Consider the following 17,685-nt stretch of genomic DNA (forward strand, 5'->3'; position numbering starts at 1 on the left):
ATCTGTTGAAATGTGTGTGACACATTTCACTGGGATGAAGTATTAATCATGCTCAGTAATTATACTGACCTCAGTAAATGACAATTTTCTTTTTTTAACAGCTGGAATCGCAACTGGATATTTCTGTAAATGACAAACGAGTAAAGTAAGGGTTTTTTTGTTTTGTTTCCTTTTAATGTATGGTCTGATACTTTATAAACCTTGGTGAATTTACTGTTAGAACCATGTATCTGTGTTTGGAGTTACCTGTGTGGGACTGGTACATAACAATTATAGGAACACTGTCCAAACCTCCAAACCTCGTATTTTCCTCAAGGATAGCGGTAAAATATAATTCTGCCCTTGTCTGTTTTTTTGGTACTATTTTTGAGAATAATTTTCCTGGAGAGTTAGCCATAGGCTAAAGAGTCCTTTCTCTGAGTATTTGGTGCCTATTTAAAGGGATTTGCTTCATTCTTGGACATGCTGTATTAGTGATGTTGAGATTCCTGTCAAGGGAAGCTCTCTATTTTAATTGTTGTGTTACATGTTTTACTGATTGGTAGCTCCTTGTTGTTGTCCATGAAGCAGTGCCTGTGTTCTTTTTATTCTCCAGTATGCTATTTCCAAGCAGCCTGCAGTTTCAAAGGCTAAAGACACTTCTGATTCTGTCTGTGACTGTGGTGCACATGGGTGCATCTGAGCTGGTCTGCCTTGAAGCTTCCTTTGAAGTGAAGAAGAATCTAGTCAGAATAGTCACTCAGTCATTTTCATCTCATTCTCACCTTTCTACACGCAGTTGAATTTATGTTTCAGAAGGGCCTGTGTTTCTTCATCAATAACAACAGAGGTAAAAGCTACAAGTTCAGATGTCAGTAACTGAAGGTCTTACATCCTGGACAGAGCGTCTCAGAAAGCTCAGTACAGTGCTGCTGCAGTTGTAGGTTGCCCTGAATGAGTACTGTGTATTTTGCAATTAGTACTGAAAAAAATTCGAGTCTTGTAAGAGCTTCAATACTATGTACATGCATATATTTTAATAGGTAAACACATATATATATGTGTGTGTGTATATATATATGTTTAAATTCTTGCAGAAAGGTATAAATGTCCATATAGAAGCAAAATCATTTTGGGAGGGGCAGTGGGAAACCAAACCAATCAAAAAAACCCCAAATCCCCAACAAAAATAAAAACCAACAAAGCAGATGGACTGCAGTTTTCTATTGCATGTTCCACGTGGGAAACATGGTACTTGTTTCTTTCAAAGATATGAAAATGGGAACATCATGGAACTGCAGTAGGGGAGGAGGTTCAGACTGGATATTTGGAAAAAGTTCTCCAGTGGGTGTTCAGGCTCTGGAATGGGCTTTGCAGGGCAGTAGTCATGGCCCCAAGCTGCTGGAGTTCAGGGGGTGTTTGGATTACCCTCACAAACGTAGGGTTTGATTCTTAGGTAGGTCTGTGTGAAGCCAGAAATTTGGCTTGATGATCTTTGTGGGTCTCTTCCAACTTGGGATTTTCTATTACTCCTGAAAAACCATTAAAGTACAGCCAGCACAAGATTGAAAAAGGATGTTGTGGTAACGTAGGTTCCACGTGAGGATGATTTTATCCTTTCCTTTTCAAGTACACCCACTGAAATTGGTGTGCTTACTTGCAGATTTAGATGTAGCTTGAGAGGTACAAGAGTGGTGCAGTTGGGCTGCAAAACCTTCTGAGTTCTCAGGCACTCTGAGTTACTGGATTACAACTAACTTACATTTCAAGCATAGGAATGGTTGGATTATACTGCAGTAAATGAATATGAAATCATGCAGTTGTATTAAAAAAAGTTTTCTAATAACAGTGCAGCCTTATGATTCTCATTTTTGGCAACATTGAGATCATTGGTTGAAGCCTGATTTAACTTTCATTAGACAATATTTGATTATAATTCAATTAATACGTTTTCATTACGTTATCACTGTTCTCATGGTCTTTCTGTTGTGATAAATCCCTGTTGATGAAGGACTGTTTTATGTAGTCATCTGTATTTGCTCCTAGATTTGTGAATTTTGGATACAATGACTGTGAAGACCCAGATGTTGCATCCAAGTCTTTGAATCTTCAGGTTTTTACAAGTAAAGCAGGTAATGAATGAGTGCAAATTTTGTGATATTACGGTCATCTCCACATGTAATTGTCATATAGTGAAATCATAATTGATAACTACAAATTCCTTTGTAAGGCATTATACACATTTTTCCTTTTTTTTTTTTTTTTTGTTTTTTTGCAAGTGTGAGACTTGTTTATTCCTTAGATTATGCCTGACGGAAAACTGGGGAGAAGGCAGCAATTGTGCACTACTTTGCTGTTGTTGAGTTTATTTATCCTCTGAAAGCTTCATGGCAAGTTGAGCTGGAGACTAACTTGGGTTTTATATATTAGCTCTAATAATAAAGCTGTCAGCCAGAAATGTTCTGGTAGCCTAGCTCCAAAAAAGTGATGTAGTGTGTCCATACAGCAAAACAGGTCCAAGCATGTGATACTAAGGACATTATGCTTAATGGCTTAATATGTGAATGTTGTGGTGTTCCTGAAGCCTTTAGGATTTAGGACTCTGCCTACATCCTAATGCATGTTATGAGTTGGTGCTTTGTTTCTTTTCTTGAATACTGGACTCAAGAGACATCCGTTCATCACAGATGCCTGCAATTTCAATTTCTAAATTAGACCATATGGCCAAGCAGAGAAGGTATATGATTAACCTTTAAATGGTCTGCAGAGTCATCTAGAGGCATGATTTGTTGCAGAGATGCTTTCACATCTTGCTTTTTAAGGATGCTTTTATGCATGCAGGTGAATTGCTGAGGCTGTACTGAAGTGCCTATTAATGCAAATAAAGTGAAATACGGTTTCCTTTTTTCATACAAAAGCAGATGATACGGTTAAAAAGATTAGAGAGAAGGAATTAGAGGTAAGAGAAAACCACATTTCCATTTACCAAATACAGGTTAGGTTAATTTTGTTCTGTTAGCAAGACAAAGTCTTTTTCAGTTGCATTTCATACACAGACTGCACGTACAGTAATGGAAGAAGTTATTGATTTGTGTATACGTGTTTCCTTTTCAAACTGCAGTTTGCTAAGGTTATTTTAGATTCAGGCACTACCTTTTAGATCAGGATGAGATTCAGTCTTCCTCCCTCTAGTCTATTATTTGATTACCCTGAAGTAAAAGGTTTTTGTTCCATCAGACAATGCCGTATTTAAGTTTTGAGGAACCTTTCACAGGCTGAACATTGTGCTTAATGTAAAACATAATTTGACAGTTACACTTACTGAATCACTTCATTGTATTTGGCTCTTTGCTGAATGTTGTTTCAAAGTGAGGATTACATTGTACAATTCATTCTGAGTAATGACAGTTTGAAAAAAAAAAATGGTCTTGATGCTCAGACCATATGCAGTTGTTGAAGGACAGTGTGGGTAATCACACTGAAGTTCCCTTTTGCATTTCTCATTTGTGGTAGCTTACAAGATGACTGCAGGCTCTTTGAGGCACGAATTGTGCCTTCTGTGGAGCTGCTAGCATGCTTCAACTGTTAATGCTGATATCCCTATTTGTATCGTTTAGATATCCCTGGCACAAAATAATTGGCATAGCTTCATAATTAAATACTCAATGTAATTTCCCTTTTGGTTGTTATTGAGCACCACCAACCTGACCTCTGAATGAAATCATTCTTTCTCAAACTTCTGCAGTAACAGAAAAGTAGCTCTGTTCCTTAGCACTCACAAGACAAAATGTCTCCAGATAAGATCTCCTGTGTATTTCCAGATTAGCTGAGATAAGGCAATTCTGGTCTCAAAATTACCCTTGTATGTTAAGAGTTCAATTGTTATTTAAACAGCACTGGACTGTAAAGTTTTCTTTTAACACTTTAGAAGTATCTTTCAGTTGAATTTGTTTGGTTCTGAAAAAAATGCAAGAAGTAAGATGGCATAAACTGAGAATTACTCTCACCAAAATGTACCTGCCTAAAAGCTAAACATCTGGACCATAATTCAGGAGAGAAATAGGCTCTCCAGAGGATGGTTGCTTCTATCCATATTTCTTCATTAGCTGTGTAGTGGAAGTCTAGATGAGAGCTGAAGGATGGCTGAAGTTAGTCAAAGCAAGTCACTCCTGTGCCAGTACGAGTAAGCAGTGCGCAAGTTCAGCGTCATCTTCAACTTGTGGAGCTCGATTGCCATGCTGAGAAATTTTTACAGCCTTACATCTGTTCTGCATTAACCAGAATCACGAATTTGAAGTTAAGGTTCCTACAGGAAACTATTTGTCTTCGTGTGTTCTTCGTGTGAGACTTGCTGTTTCAGTGGTATGATGTTTGCTTCTGAAATGGCAGAGCTGTAATTGTTGTTTTCTTACAGCAAGTGCAGTAACTTGCTGCTGCCTAAAGCGTTAGTTTTAAATGCTGCTCTTTTTTCCCTTTGTTGTGATTATTTTCCTCCTTTTATTTCTGAGAAGACGTGAGTCCAAGTATGTCTTCATGTGCGTCTTCTGATATTGTGGCTCATCTGTTTGTAAGGGATTTTGAAGTTGATAGTATAGGAGACTTGGTTATGCAAAGGCAGAAAGCTTTAACCATAGAGATGCAATAGGATAACAAAACAAGCCCACCCCAACTCTCATTTGCAGAGATCACTAGTAAGGGTAAGAAAGGAATTTCTCTCATGTTCTCAGTCTTCAACTGCACTAATAGGACTGTCAGAACAGTATCAGATGTAATAATGCTTGGACAGTTGCTGATCTGAGTGTTTTCATCTGTGTTAATAAAGCACCATTTGGTATTTCCTATTGTTTGTAGTTCAGCTTACTGATATTTCACCAGTATCCTAGTGTTGAATATATACATCTCATTAACAGCTGTCCATAGCCACTGTTCTTTGTGATCAACTTGCATGTACGCTCACTGACACTTCAGTCTGAACAAATTGACTCGCACAACTGCTGTACAATTTAGAGAGCGATGTATACAGTAGCCTCCTGCATGGAAGAAAGACATTTGCAGTTGGAAGGGAGCTGTTGGTAATAAATCAGCATTGTGGATTGCTGGAGCTTTTCCATTCTTCCTCATGAGTCCTGATGCTGCTATTTTAAAAATTATGCATTCTCTGAGAGATGCCAAGTGCTCTGGCAGCATGCCCTGTCCATTTAAATGACTCAGATATCCAAGCAAAACTGTATCAAGCTTCCTAACAACATTCAGTCAGGTAAGAATGAAAAAATGACACCTCAGGAAAGGATTTACCTTCTCCAGAAGTGTGGTGTGTTTCTGCAGCTGTACCAAGGCTGTGGTCTGAAGTACTAGGCATTTAACCAGTAGCATACCTTGGTAACTGCGCTTCTGTATTTGCACTTTTTCTTTCTTGTGCTTTTTTTGTGTGTATGTGTGTATTCCTTGTATATACAGGCCTTTATTTTTCACAAAATTGTATTTGTTTGTTGTTAATTTTATTTATTTATTTTGTCCTAAGTGATAAACTTTCAGCAAAGGTAAAAGAGCCAACAGTTACAGTTCTCTTTCCCAACTATATTGGGATGATGTGGTTAAGAAGCTGTTTCTGGTATGAATGCTAAAGCAGCTTGCCAAGCATTGGTGAAAGCTGATTAAAGTTTTTATAAGACATGGATGAAGGGCTACCAGCCAATGGAATCAAAACAGTCTGTCAGTCTGATTTGGAATTAAGGTGGATGGAGTAGAGGGAGCTGGTCTTGCACGGAGTACTGTACTGAAATACTGACTGAAATAAAATTGAGACAAACTGACTTTTTCCCTAAAAATAGAAGTAAATAAAAAGAAAGTAAAAAGAAAAAAAAAAAGAGGTGATAGATCTTCGAACTGGAAAGGGAAGAGTGCCAGTGATTTTTAGTCAGAAAGCTCTACTAACATGCCATGCTGCTGCCAATATCGAACTACTGATTGGAAAGTAAACAAATTGTGTTTTGCTGTGTTCCATGCATATTTGACAGTCTCTTAACAGAAAATATTTAGATATTAAAACAGGCTGTGGAGAGAAAGGCTTGGTCAGTGTTGTGGCTGCAAGCAAGGCTACTACTGACAAGGTCTAAAAATGTGCCACTTCTAAAAAGAGCTGGTCATGTCAGAACTCTGAATTCCATTGTGCCACTCTGCCTCCTCTCTTCTCCCTTACTGTGTTTCACTAGGTAAATGATGCTTCGAGATACGTGGTCTATGTTACTGTAACTGTTATTTTTTTTTTAGAGGTTGTTATTAGGTTTTAAATTGAAACAGTCTTGCTTTAATTTTGTGCATTGTGGACAGTGGACCAGTCAACTTCCTTTTCCTTTTTGTATTTTTAGGAGGATTGTGTGTGTGTTGGAGTCTTGCTTTGGATATTCCTGGGGAAATAACATACTCCATATATTTTTTACATAAAGGTAAAATTGACTTGTTAATTTATACTTCCTTTGTTTTGGAGAATGACATTTTGCTGGAGGAGTGGCGGAATGCCTTGTGAAACGACCACTGAAATCTGCAGACAATAAACTGCTGTAGTTGATGTTTTAAAGACTGCAGCTGCGTTTGTCTGCAGACTCATCTTTCCTGCTGCAGACTTCCTGCCTGATGCTGAGCTAATAGCTTCAAACCAGTGACTTCATGAGTGGTTATTAGTTGGATCCCTTACTTCTAGCCAGATTTTTTGACATGTTGAGCACAGACAACATCAGTGAAGTCTGTGGGAGCTGCAGGTGTGTTGTACTGATGCCTTGAGGCATTTGTATGGGAAACAGAACCAGCAGCTCTTAGCTTGAATGTAGGTTTAGAGTTCCAGTTCAGCATGTCATTTTCACAGCAAGAGGTGCAACACCCATTGGTTTTAAGAACGGTAGCTATGTAAGTGGTGTTTCAGCTCTTAATTTGAAAATCAGTCTTTTTCCTTGTAAATAATAACATTATTCTGATCAGAGCATGGAACTTCTGATTGGCAAGATTTCTTTCTCATTTGATGCGTGGAGGACAGAGGTGAATTATATCTCGAGTGACAAGCTGCATAGTCTGGGGTAACCATGTTCAAGTGAAAACATGCTTCTTCTGCTTTGCTTTAAGTTTTTGCTCTCATGTGTGAGGAAACTTTCCGTGAGTTGGTTGCTCTAACATGTCACTTTGCTGCTGGAATGTTGTGGGATTGGGCAAACTGCATTTTTTGGTTCTTGAAGGCATTAACAAATGGAACAGTCCATTTTTTGTGTGCCAGTACTCTGCATTATTGCTGCTGCTTATCTCCAGTGAGGGACTGGCCTCTTCAGGTGTATGTCCTTCACATGTAGCTGAAGGGGCACCGCACTGCTTGGAGTCAATCATGGCCTGTATTTGTATCAGGAACAGAGTGAGGTTAAATAACTGCGATGCTGACCAGCTGCATCTGAAGTGATCTTCATGAGATGGAGTTGTTGGTGTAGAGTTGTTTGTAGATTCATGTAAGAATCACCATTCATGGATGGGATTTATAAGACTGCTCTTGAGGTGATGTGTACAAGCAGCAGAATACTAGAGCATTTTGAAGACATAAGTTATTTTAGTCTGTTCTGGAAGCTTTCCTCTTTCACCTGGAGGAGGTGTTGCAGGTGAGGCTATACACTCATAGGAGAGACACAGCAATGTGCTGATGAATGTTGCCCTAAGTAGTGATTTAACAAAGCAGCTTTTTTAACTTAACAAATTTGTTAACAAATTTGTGATAACAAGGTTACTTGATTATGTACTGAACAGAGAACAAAGTCTGACAAAACTGTAAGGAGAAACCTCCTGTTGAGACTTGAGGTTGAGGATGGACCATCTGGCCAATTGTTTTTGTCTAAAGCATTATATCTTCAAGTTTTAGGCCATTCCTACTTGTCCTATTGCTGTGCAGCACTGAGGAGATCCTCCCCTCATTTGTCTCCCACCTCCCGTTAGATATTTATAAACATTAATCAGATCCCCCCTCCGTCTTCTTTTCCCCAGGCTGCATATAGCCAGGTCATTCCTCATGAGGGAGATGCTCCAGGCCCTTGGTCATCTTTGTGGACTCCTTCTAGGAAATTCTTGTCTTTTTTGAACTGGGGAGACCAAAACTGGACAGAGTACTCCAGATGTGATCTCACCAGGGCTAAGTAGAGGTGAAGAATCACCTCCCATTATACGTGCAATAACTCCTTCATATCACTCAGTACTGAATAGCAAGGTAGCAAGCTATTAGCAGATAAGTCTTTCAGTCTTCCAAGATTAAAGTTTCAAGAAGCTGGCTATTACTCATCCATATCTGTGACAAGTAAGGAATCTCTTGACCTTGAGGAGTAACCTTGAGAGGCATCCCTGCCTCCAGGGGAAGATCCTGGTGTGCGGATGTGCAGGGATTGCTTAATAAGCTCTGGGCTGTCCCTTGTTCAGGGAGTATGATGTCTGACTACCGGTTCTATCTGCATACCAGCCATGTGTGGTGAGTGTGTGCTGTCTGAGCCTGGTTCAGCAGTCACGACCAGACACCTCCATCGCAGACACTGCTGATGATTGTTGTCTGAGCAGGGTGATGAGTGAAAGGTCAGGGAGGGCTGGGGGGAGGATGCTGCCCCCACAGGAGTCCCCTCAGTTTCTTGTTGTAAAAACAGAAGTGATGCCACGGGTTCTGCAGTGGTGGTATTGGTTTGCATGTGTGTTCAGGCTGGCAAGCAGCAGAACAGGGTGGTGAGGTATGCTGATTCATTTCAAGCAAACTTCAGTTGGCATCTTGTATGAAAAGCTATTTTTCTTAGAAAACCCTTCACCTTTAGCATCAGTGTTGGTCTTGGAGATCTCACTTTTTTTTTTCTTCATCAGAGAGAAAGCATATTTCTGTGCTATGGTCAGGAATAGATATCTATCTCCTTGATAATTTTCATATTTTGTCTTGATGGTTCTTAGACTGTGGACATATGTTACCTTTAACTTTCACACAGTATTAAGTAGCATCCTGATCATGACATCATTCAGCGTTTAGGATGTCACAGCATGGAGATCAGTCATTTTCTCTTTAGCCGTTTTAATCTCTAACTTTTTTGAGAGACTGAGAAAATGGAAGAGATGTATGTCATTCCTACCGGATGCCAGAGGAAGTTCGGTGCAAGCCTGGAATAAAATAAATGGTTGTGCTGATGAAAAACCCATGCAGTCAAGGAGAGTCTGAAATTTGCATATGTTTAAACAAATCTTGAAGTAAACTATAGCAATAAAACATGATCGAACTGGAAATTTTTAAAAGCAATTGAAAGGTCACCAAAATGTGAAGCTCAACTGTTTAAAGTATTTGGTGGTGTTTTTGTTGTTGTTGGGTTTTCTTTGTTTGCTGAGGGTGGTATCCTTACACGGGTTTGCTCTGTGTTGGGATGGTTCTTTAAGCATGAGTATAGGCTGTGCATTGTGTGGCCAGTTTCCTCGCTCCAGAGAACTGTGTTGTGTGGGTGAATGTCTGCTAAGAATACAGCAACTCTGTTTAGTATGAAGTAAATCCATCTGTGCAGAGAAGCCTGTAGAACAGTCTTAAAATATCGCTGTCTGGGTATATTGACTGCTGAAATTTTGATCTATGAAGTTCTATGTACTTGGCTGGTAACAGATGGTGTTTCTTGTTTCCATTTATTTATTTATTTTTCACAGGGTTTAGCAAAACTTTTACAGTTTCTTTAGAAAGACCAGAAACTCCTCAATTGAAGGAAGTGGCCTTTTTGAATCTTGGTAAGCTACTCATGTTACTTCCCTGCTTGTTATTGTCTGTCCCCAGTAGTGGAGACAAAGGAGTAAACTTCTTCTAGAAGGATTTTTTTTTCTTTCTGAAGTAGTTACATTACTCGGCATTTGATATTGCTCTACCTTACTGTTAGTTAGCAACTTCCTTTGCAACTGATGCAACCTCTGCTCAGGAGATCAGCTGCTGAGTTCTTGAGTGTCTTCAGCCTCTTGAAACCTCCCTTGGAAGTCTGAATGTATTGCTAGCATTTCCTGTGTTAATACAACAGCAGCTTCTAATTAATTTCTTTTGTATTTCCTAGTTGTAATCAATCTATAAAGGAGAAATGGGCTAAGATGAGAATCAAGTGAAACATTCACTTATTTGCTTTAAGAAGCTAAGTGCTAAACTGACCACTGTGATTTCTTTAAATAGACTATTATGTGGCTGCTTATTTACCTGGACAGTTCCTGCACCTTCTGAATATTCAGCATCCTGATCTGCTGTGCTATAGTTTATTTCTGACAGGTACAGTACGACTGCTACGTGAAGTTTTATTGCATTAGAGGAAACTTATTAAAATCTCTTTATAGGGAAGTTGCATTTGGTCAAGGCTTGCTTTATTGCACAGTTCTGAAAGAGGGAGACTGAAAAACGACTGAGAGATGTTTTGCCACTTTCCATTTTAAAAAGTGTTTGTGAAATGACACTTCATACTTCATCAATTACATACTTCTTGCTTATTATGAAATGGAAGGAGACCTTTCACTGAATTAGAAATTCTTTGCTTTAGTTGCGCAGTTTCCCTTCCCCCATCTTTGCACATGCTTCTCAGTCCTCTGCTGTTCTCAAATTTCACATGGAGATGTAAATTTGATTTTACATTTCCTTCCTCCAATTGAGTTGCTCTAAATGTGTGTGTTTGGAGGATGTGGGGAAAGGAAATCTGTGTTTCCTTCACCTGATCAGGCTGATGCAATTGGATTTAGAGTCTCATCTGAGGCATGTTATTTCATTTCCAATAAACAAATCTTTATGGGAAGTGGGTTATTTTTGGAAATGGAGGACTTTTGTTTGGAAACAGAAGCCCTTTCTTCTAGTTGGGTGAAGGAAAGGTAAGTAATGGGGACTGGCACAGGGGTATCACATGGAGCTAATACTTGTAAATACCTGATTAAAAACTATTCTGCTAGAGATGAGTACAAAGCATGACAATTGTGTGGTGGGCCCACTTCCTCTGATGAACAAGGCCTGTAAACATACTTTATAGTGCTGTGTTGGTGAACCTTGGAGCTAGCATAAGTGAAGTGGCTTTGTCTGATGGTTCATTAAGTAATCGTAGTGCAGAACTTTTCTGTTCTGGCCATTGGGAGACATGGTAAGCAGTCCACCAGCACAACGTTATATTATGATTCTGAATTTAGGCAGTTCTGAACTGTGCTTAAGCGCCAATTCTGCTGTATCCCTGTTAGTAACCCTGTGCTCTGTTCCATTCTGTGTACTCTGATTTGTGTTATGACTGGGTTCTGAGCCTCAAATCTGTGCATCTCCACTTCAGCAATTAAATGTGGACTGGGCTCCTGATTCAGTTCCTTTACCAAGCCAGAACTATTCCATCTTCTCTCTAGAGCAATATCAGGCAATTGGAGCAAGAAGCAAACTGTTTCTTACTGTTGGGGATCTGGGAGTCTTGAGAGAAATAATGGTAGCAGGCAAATTTTATATTCTTAGTCCTTTTTCTTCTCAAACCTGTGTTATACAGGTGAGGATGCAAGAATTGACATGTTGCCAAACTGCTCCATCCAGTGCCCACTTGTGTCAACAGTCTTGGATTGCGACGTAGGAAGAATGTATGCAGTGAGCATCAGTGACAACGCCTTAATGAAGTTCCTGCAGAACAGCAAACGAGACAGTGAGAGGTTGGCAGCTCTGCATTGTGCTCTTCTGTGTGTCAGAAGTACGACAGACTTGGAAATGAAGGTGGGAAAAGAATTTTTGCTGAGTTCTCTTAGTGACTGATGGTCTCATACTGAGCTTGGTCAGGGTTACGATATCAGTGAAAGAAGAAAAATTCTGATTCGTATGTAGTTTTTGCTGGTGGCAAAGGCTCATCACCCAGGCTACCCAAGGTGCTTTATTGGTCAAAGCTGGCATAAAACGTACGTCTTTATGTCATGACTTCATGCAAAGTGTTAGTAATGAAACCAAGGTTTCTGCAGTCCATTTTAAGTCCCTTACTTGGCTTAACAGAGAAATGTGAAAATTTCCTTTGTTCTCATTCTGACAGATTATTTGGTGGCTTTCTGAGAACCTATCAACGTGTCATTCTTTTGATCCTATTCAGGAATTTATCATTGGTAAGGTATTCCTTTTCCTGTATGTTAACTTTTCCTGCATAACCTAATTATGACTTAAGGAGAAGCCACAGTGCCATAAACTGACTCTCTTTGAACTTGTTTGTTATGATCTACATTAGCTGACCTGCATATTGTGGCATTGGAGGCAATTTCAGTAGTCTAGAAGGTTATACATTCTCTCAAAATGAGAATGGTAGTATAACTTTTAAAGTGCATTTTTCCGTCTAGTGATGCAAATAGATTTATCAAAATTTAAGGTTACTGGAGAGCAAATTCTCCATCTGGCTTATGTCTGATATCTGGGGTGTAAATAACTGGGATTGGAGAGGAGGAACAAATCTCTTCCAGCCCAGCCCAAACCGTTTTTTTCATAAGGACTTGGCATATCATGGCGTTCTCCTGTAATAGCTGATTTGTCAGCCTATCTAGTGTGTACACTGTGTGCCTTGAGCCTACATGAAAAGAACCCCTGCAGTGCTGAGCTGTAGCCAAGCAGCTGACTGGGCCCTGCAGCCATCTGGACTTCCCTTCCTCCTTTTGTGCAGAGTGGGATGAGTTCCACCATGAAGGAAGCTGTTTCAGAGACGGCAGCAGGATTTGTCCCTAAACAAGTGTTACATAGATAAGGAACTGACTATGAAGCCTCTTCTTGATAACTGGTAGTTCATACAAATCTCACCCTTCTAAATCTTTTTACGTTGCGTTCAGCCTCCCTGTACTGCAGAATGTGTCCAGAAACCAACAACCTGGATAAACTCTTGCCCTACACATCACTGCTTGACTGGACTGGGGTAAGACAATAGCTGGTGCTATAATATCTAGAGGAAGTTTGTTTTTTTCCTGCTTTAATAAAGCCTGTAATTTACTTGTATACATCACCTTTTCTTAGACGTGGTCTGAATTCACATCTGTGTTTTATGCACATTTTATATTGCCAAGTCTTAACCCCAGTGATTTTTTTCATGAATCCTGTATTTTGTCAACAAAAAACAGCATTTATGAAATGAGAGGAGCTGCTGTAATGGAATAGATAATTAAATGTATCGGTTTTTGTAATGAAATACTAATTTAGGGATGATTTTGTTAAGTTTATAATGAATACAAAGCATGCTTGACCAGCAAAATCCTGAAGTTGCTTCCAAGGCAACCAGCATTGCTAGAGTTAAGATTCGTAACTTTAGGCAAGAGCAAATGACACAACAAATAAAAAAACTTGATTTTTTTTTTGGTCTATAACTGTTCTAGTTTTATCTTTTTCTATATGGGATGAATGAGAGACATATCTTCCTTTCTTCTTTTTGGCAAACTGAACGTATAGTTTTAGCTAACCAGATGATTTTGCAAAGAAAACAAGTATTTGGATATTCACTTGTATACCTATACGGGTGTATGTATTGTGTGAAATTATTTATATTTTATCATTTCTATTGGTAGGTTATCCCTGGAGTAGCATGTGCAACAGACATTATTTCTCTACCTGTGCTAGAGGTAAATTCTAGTACAAAACCACAGTTGCTCATATTTGCAGGTTATGAGCTGCTTTTCTGGGGGGTGGGGAGGAAAAACGGATGATGGTGGTGGGTGTAGGCTAAACACTAATGAAGTAGTGTCACCACAGCCCTGTGCAAAAACAGAGGTGAGCAGAATCTTGCTGTTTGAAATGGCTTATATGTTTACTAAGATATTGGTTAGCCTTGCTGACATTTGCTGGCTCAAAATGGTGGAGTTTTTTTACATGCCTATTCTGAATAAAAATTTTCCATTCCCCAGGGAAGGTTCTCCAAAAACTAATTCTTTTTAAATTTAATTGATACCTCTTCATTTGTGACTTCATTAGATTGAGGCAACCTTGACACCATGAATGTGTAGGATTACATAGCCCCACTTTGATATGCTGGAGGGTTAATTCATAGTGCTGCTGTTGGTACCAGTGGTTTGTGACCTGACTTTTTGTCCGAAGCATCCTGTGATTGCAGTGATGTCAGGGCTTTGGCTATCTGAATCTAGACAAATTCCTGCACTGTGTGGAAATGGTGCTGAGCTGGATGGGGAGAGCACATGCTGTAAGTGTAGGAAACTCTATTTTCCATTGAAAACAAGATGAATGATTCTTCCTGTCTTCCATTCCACTCCCTCAGATCCATTTTGGAGAAACATTTGAAATCTTCTTAAGTGGTCTTGCAATTAGCTCAAAAAGCTTAAATTTTCATAATATCTTTTAAAATTGGTGAAATTACCCCCCTACTCACTCACTCTTCAACAGTGCCACAGATATCCTGCTGCAGATTCCTGTGACTGCTATCAGGGAATTGGGCATTGTGTGCTTTGCTTGAGAAGGCTGCCCTGAGAGGTGGGTCACCTGGGGGAATCAGATCTTGGGAAATTTTGTTTCTAGATAATCCCTGTCAGTTGCTGAGGCCAAAGTTAGTATGTGTTTAATTTGCCTGAGATTGAACCTCAAGCCCCTGGGGGCAAATGCCTTTAGCAGCTATACTTCCTGATTGTGGAACTCATTTCCTATGTGTCTGAAACCTAAACAGATTTAAAAGGTCAGAGTTGAACTAAAGACAGATATTTCCTGCTATTTCTGACTGCAAATTGCTCTGTCTACTAAGTCCAAGTATGGTAGTACACATGACAAGGCTTAATGCTTTGGCTGCATTGTATTCCAGAGCCACCATAGCTGGTGGGTTCACTTAGTCATTGTCAGAAGTCAGGTGTTGGTGATGAATCTGGTTCTATACAAGTATTATTTCTTTCACAGCAGGTCTTCTGGTATTGCAGAGAAACAGTGATGAATTATTGACCTGAAAAGCTCTTTAGTGTCCTCAAGCCCATGAATTGTTGAGAGCCTTTGGGAGGTTTATATTAATATTCACAACAAAAAAGTTTTGTTATTTGGATGAAAGTGTTTTTTATCACTAAGTTCCTGTTCAGCAAGTGATAAGGAGATCAGGGGAGTTGGAGTAGGTGACCTTTTATGGTCTCTTCCAACACAAATGATTCTGTGATTCTAATGGGGTGACAGTCAGAATAAGATTGTCAGAAAGCTTTACATAAGGATTATAATTAATACAAGCCTGATATTTAACTTTGAGCACAGAAACCAAGCTTAAAGGAGTGCAAGTAGGCTTTATGAGAAGGGGGGAAGAAATGGGTGGGAGAAAGAAGGGAAGAAAATGGAGGAAGTCTAGAAGAATACAGATGTATTGTGCAAGCAGTTGTCACAGAGATCAGAGCAGGCTGAGCTGAGCCACAGAGGCTAAGAGTGAAGCTTCATAGTGTAGCTGTCTGTGCAGTTAAATGATAAGTTATGTGGCTCGGAGTGCCTTTGCTGCTAGCCAGAAGTGTCCATGCAGTTCCTCAGGAGAACACATGTGCCTCGTAGAGGTCATTGGTATCTTTCAGCCCTTCACTGATGTACAGTAGACTGCTGTCTCCAGCTGAAGCAGCACTGCTTTATAAAAAGGCTTCATGGAAGTTTTTCATGGATTGCAAACTGGAAAGACCTGACTAACTTCTGATAGTACAGTGTCTTCAAGGTGTTCATAGGTATTAAATCAGACTCTTGAGATGTCTGTACCATCTAAGACAAAGGGGGGGACCTTCTCTTTCCAGCTTCTGGACTGATGATCCTCAAGAACGAACAGATTTAAAATAATCTTGTATTTTAAACTTTTTGTCTCTTTAATAAGATCTAATACAGTGCAGGTTTTCAGTGGTGTCTGTTTTTAATTCCGAAGTTTACCACTTCCTGTTGCAGAGTCAGTGTATTAAAGAAATACACTGTATTACTTCCCGCCCCCATCACACATCAAATAAAATTCCCCGTGGTCTGAAAGCAGTTTTGCTGCGGTGCTGCTGTTGCAATTGCATGAATTGGTCACTAGATGATATCCTTACACTGTATTCTTGATGTTTGTCTAATTTTGAGAGGTAGCACAGGCAAGATGCTGCTGTAGTAGGTTGAAGAGCTGATAGTTGCCTCCATCAGGGTGAACACGTGATGCCATATGCATGCCCAGTTTTCAGCTGCTTAGTATAACATAGAGCAAAAAGTACATTTATTTTTCTGCTGCATTTACAACAATAAAACAACAGTTAGCTCTGTGGCAGCAAGAGAGAAGCGGCTAGCAGAATTGAATCTCTGCGTTTAATTTTCCTTGGCTAATTGTGTTTCATAGTAGGAAGTGGTTTGAAGGGCTTTTGAGGTTTTTTTCTAAGGTTATTGTAATTGTTGAAAACTGGAGGAGAGAGCAAAATCCAGTATGCTATCTCAAGTCAGATGAATATTGAGGACTGTGTAGTTTTAAAAACCTTTCTGCCTTATGTGTATTGAGGAGATAAATGTGTTTAAAAGGGACAAGAACTGTTGGTACGATCAGTTGTTTTAAAAAACTGCCACAAAGAAGTGCCTTAATCTCATCTCTTCAAGACCACATTGCTCTTGCTTAATAAACAGTGGCCTCAATCTTTATGCCCAGTCAGTAACTAGCTCAGGAAGACAGTGTGGGTTTATTTAGTTGGTTTTTTTTTCCTCCTCTTTGTTTACAGTTTAAATTAATTCCAGCCTTACTGTCAAAGGCTTTGGAATTGCTGTGGAAATGTTGGGATTTTGTTTCTTTTCTGAGGATAAGGCTCTGTTACTTGAGGCTGGCAAACGGGAGTTGGCAATTGAAGTATTTGAGCAAACTGAAGACAGTGGAAGCCTCCATCCAGATGCCAGAGTCATGGAACAGAAACCCAGAGTGGGACTTATTTGACCAAATGTAAACACTCCTGTTCTGAGTCAGGTGCCTAAGGCTCCTTTTACAGTCAAGTGGAACTCTGGACAGTATATCCAATGTAATCTGTGGTGCAGTTCTTCCCACCCAAAACCAGCCATCAGAAGTATGTCAGATGAAATTGGACCTAGAAGTACCCATGTCTTCCCAGGAACTTAATAGAATTCTAAGGCATTGCACAAATATGTGCATTGCAGGCATGAGCTCAAGTAGATAAGTGCTACTTGTGCTGTCAAATTAAGGAAATAAAACTATTGGAAAAAAATAATGCAGCTGATTTTGTTTTTAATTTTTTTTTCATTTCAATTACAGTGAAGCTACATTTATTGCAGTTCTTTCCAATTACTTTGTGGGATAGCCATTAGATATTTGTAATAATTTCTAATATTTCTAACAGATATTTCTAACAGTGCATGTATTTATGTTTTCCCTGCAATATTTTGCAGATCCAAAACTCTAAAGGCTTCTGGGAGAAACTCGACTCAAACTTGGAGAGTGTGAAGTATGCAGAGCCACACTTGCATTACCACAATAATGTGCTCAGGAGGGAATGGCGTAGTCTCTCAGAAGAGGTAAAATGTGTGCACTGAAGCAGTCTCCAGAGCTGCTGCTGAAGAGTGGATGTTTTAGACCCAAAGACAGGAAGGTTTTTTTGTTTTTTACTACAGGGATAAAGGTGTGGAAATCTGATCATGAGACGTGCAAAGATTTGCAATTTACTTATAAGGTGGTTGCCTGTAGGTCTGACTTTGTGAAATCAATGCGAGAAAGTAAACAAAAGCAGAACTTAGAATACCTGTGTTGTTGGGTGGGT

The 17,685-nt window shown here is 39.4% G+C and overlaps 1 protein-coding gene across 3 annotated transcripts in view; it reads left to right on the forward strand.

Moving 5' to 3' along the window:
* Positions 1 to 17,685, forward strand: part of LOC125695372 (gamma-secretase activating protein) — a 45,793-nt gene that overhangs the window by 12,900 nt on the left and 15,208 nt on the right. For 2 of the 3 annotated variants that reach the window (XM_048949703.1, XM_048949712.1), the window contains exons 11-20: positions 102 to 145; positions 2,026 to 2,111; positions 6,348 to 6,425; positions 9,661 to 9,738; positions 10,166 to 10,258; positions 11,493 to 11,710; positions 12,018 to 12,087; positions 12,796 to 12,878; positions 13,522 to 13,575; positions 17,318 to 17,443. In XM_048949703.1, coding sequence (XP_048805660.1) covers positions 102 to 145; positions 2,026 to 2,111; positions 6,348 to 6,425; positions 9,661 to 9,738; positions 10,166 to 10,258; positions 11,493 to 11,710; positions 12,018 to 12,087; positions 12,796 to 12,878; positions 13,522 to 13,575; positions 17,318 to 17,443 — 930 coding nt within the window. The remainder of the gene's footprint in view (positions 1 to 101; positions 146 to 2,025; positions 2,112 to 6,347; positions 6,426 to 9,660; positions 9,739 to 10,165; positions 10,259 to 11,492; positions 11,711 to 12,017; positions 12,088 to 12,795; positions 12,879 to 13,521; positions 13,576 to 17,317; positions 17,444 to 17,685) is intronic. The other variant, XM_048949722.1, reaches the window with a different exon arrangement.

The sequence above is a fragment of the Lagopus muta genome, chromosome 1, assembly GCF_023343835.1.
Source record: "Lagopus muta isolate bLagMut1 chromosome 1, bLagMut1 primary, whole genome shotgun sequence".
Lineage (NCBI taxonomy): Eukaryota > Metazoa > Chordata > Aves > Galliformes > Phasianidae > Lagopus > Lagopus muta.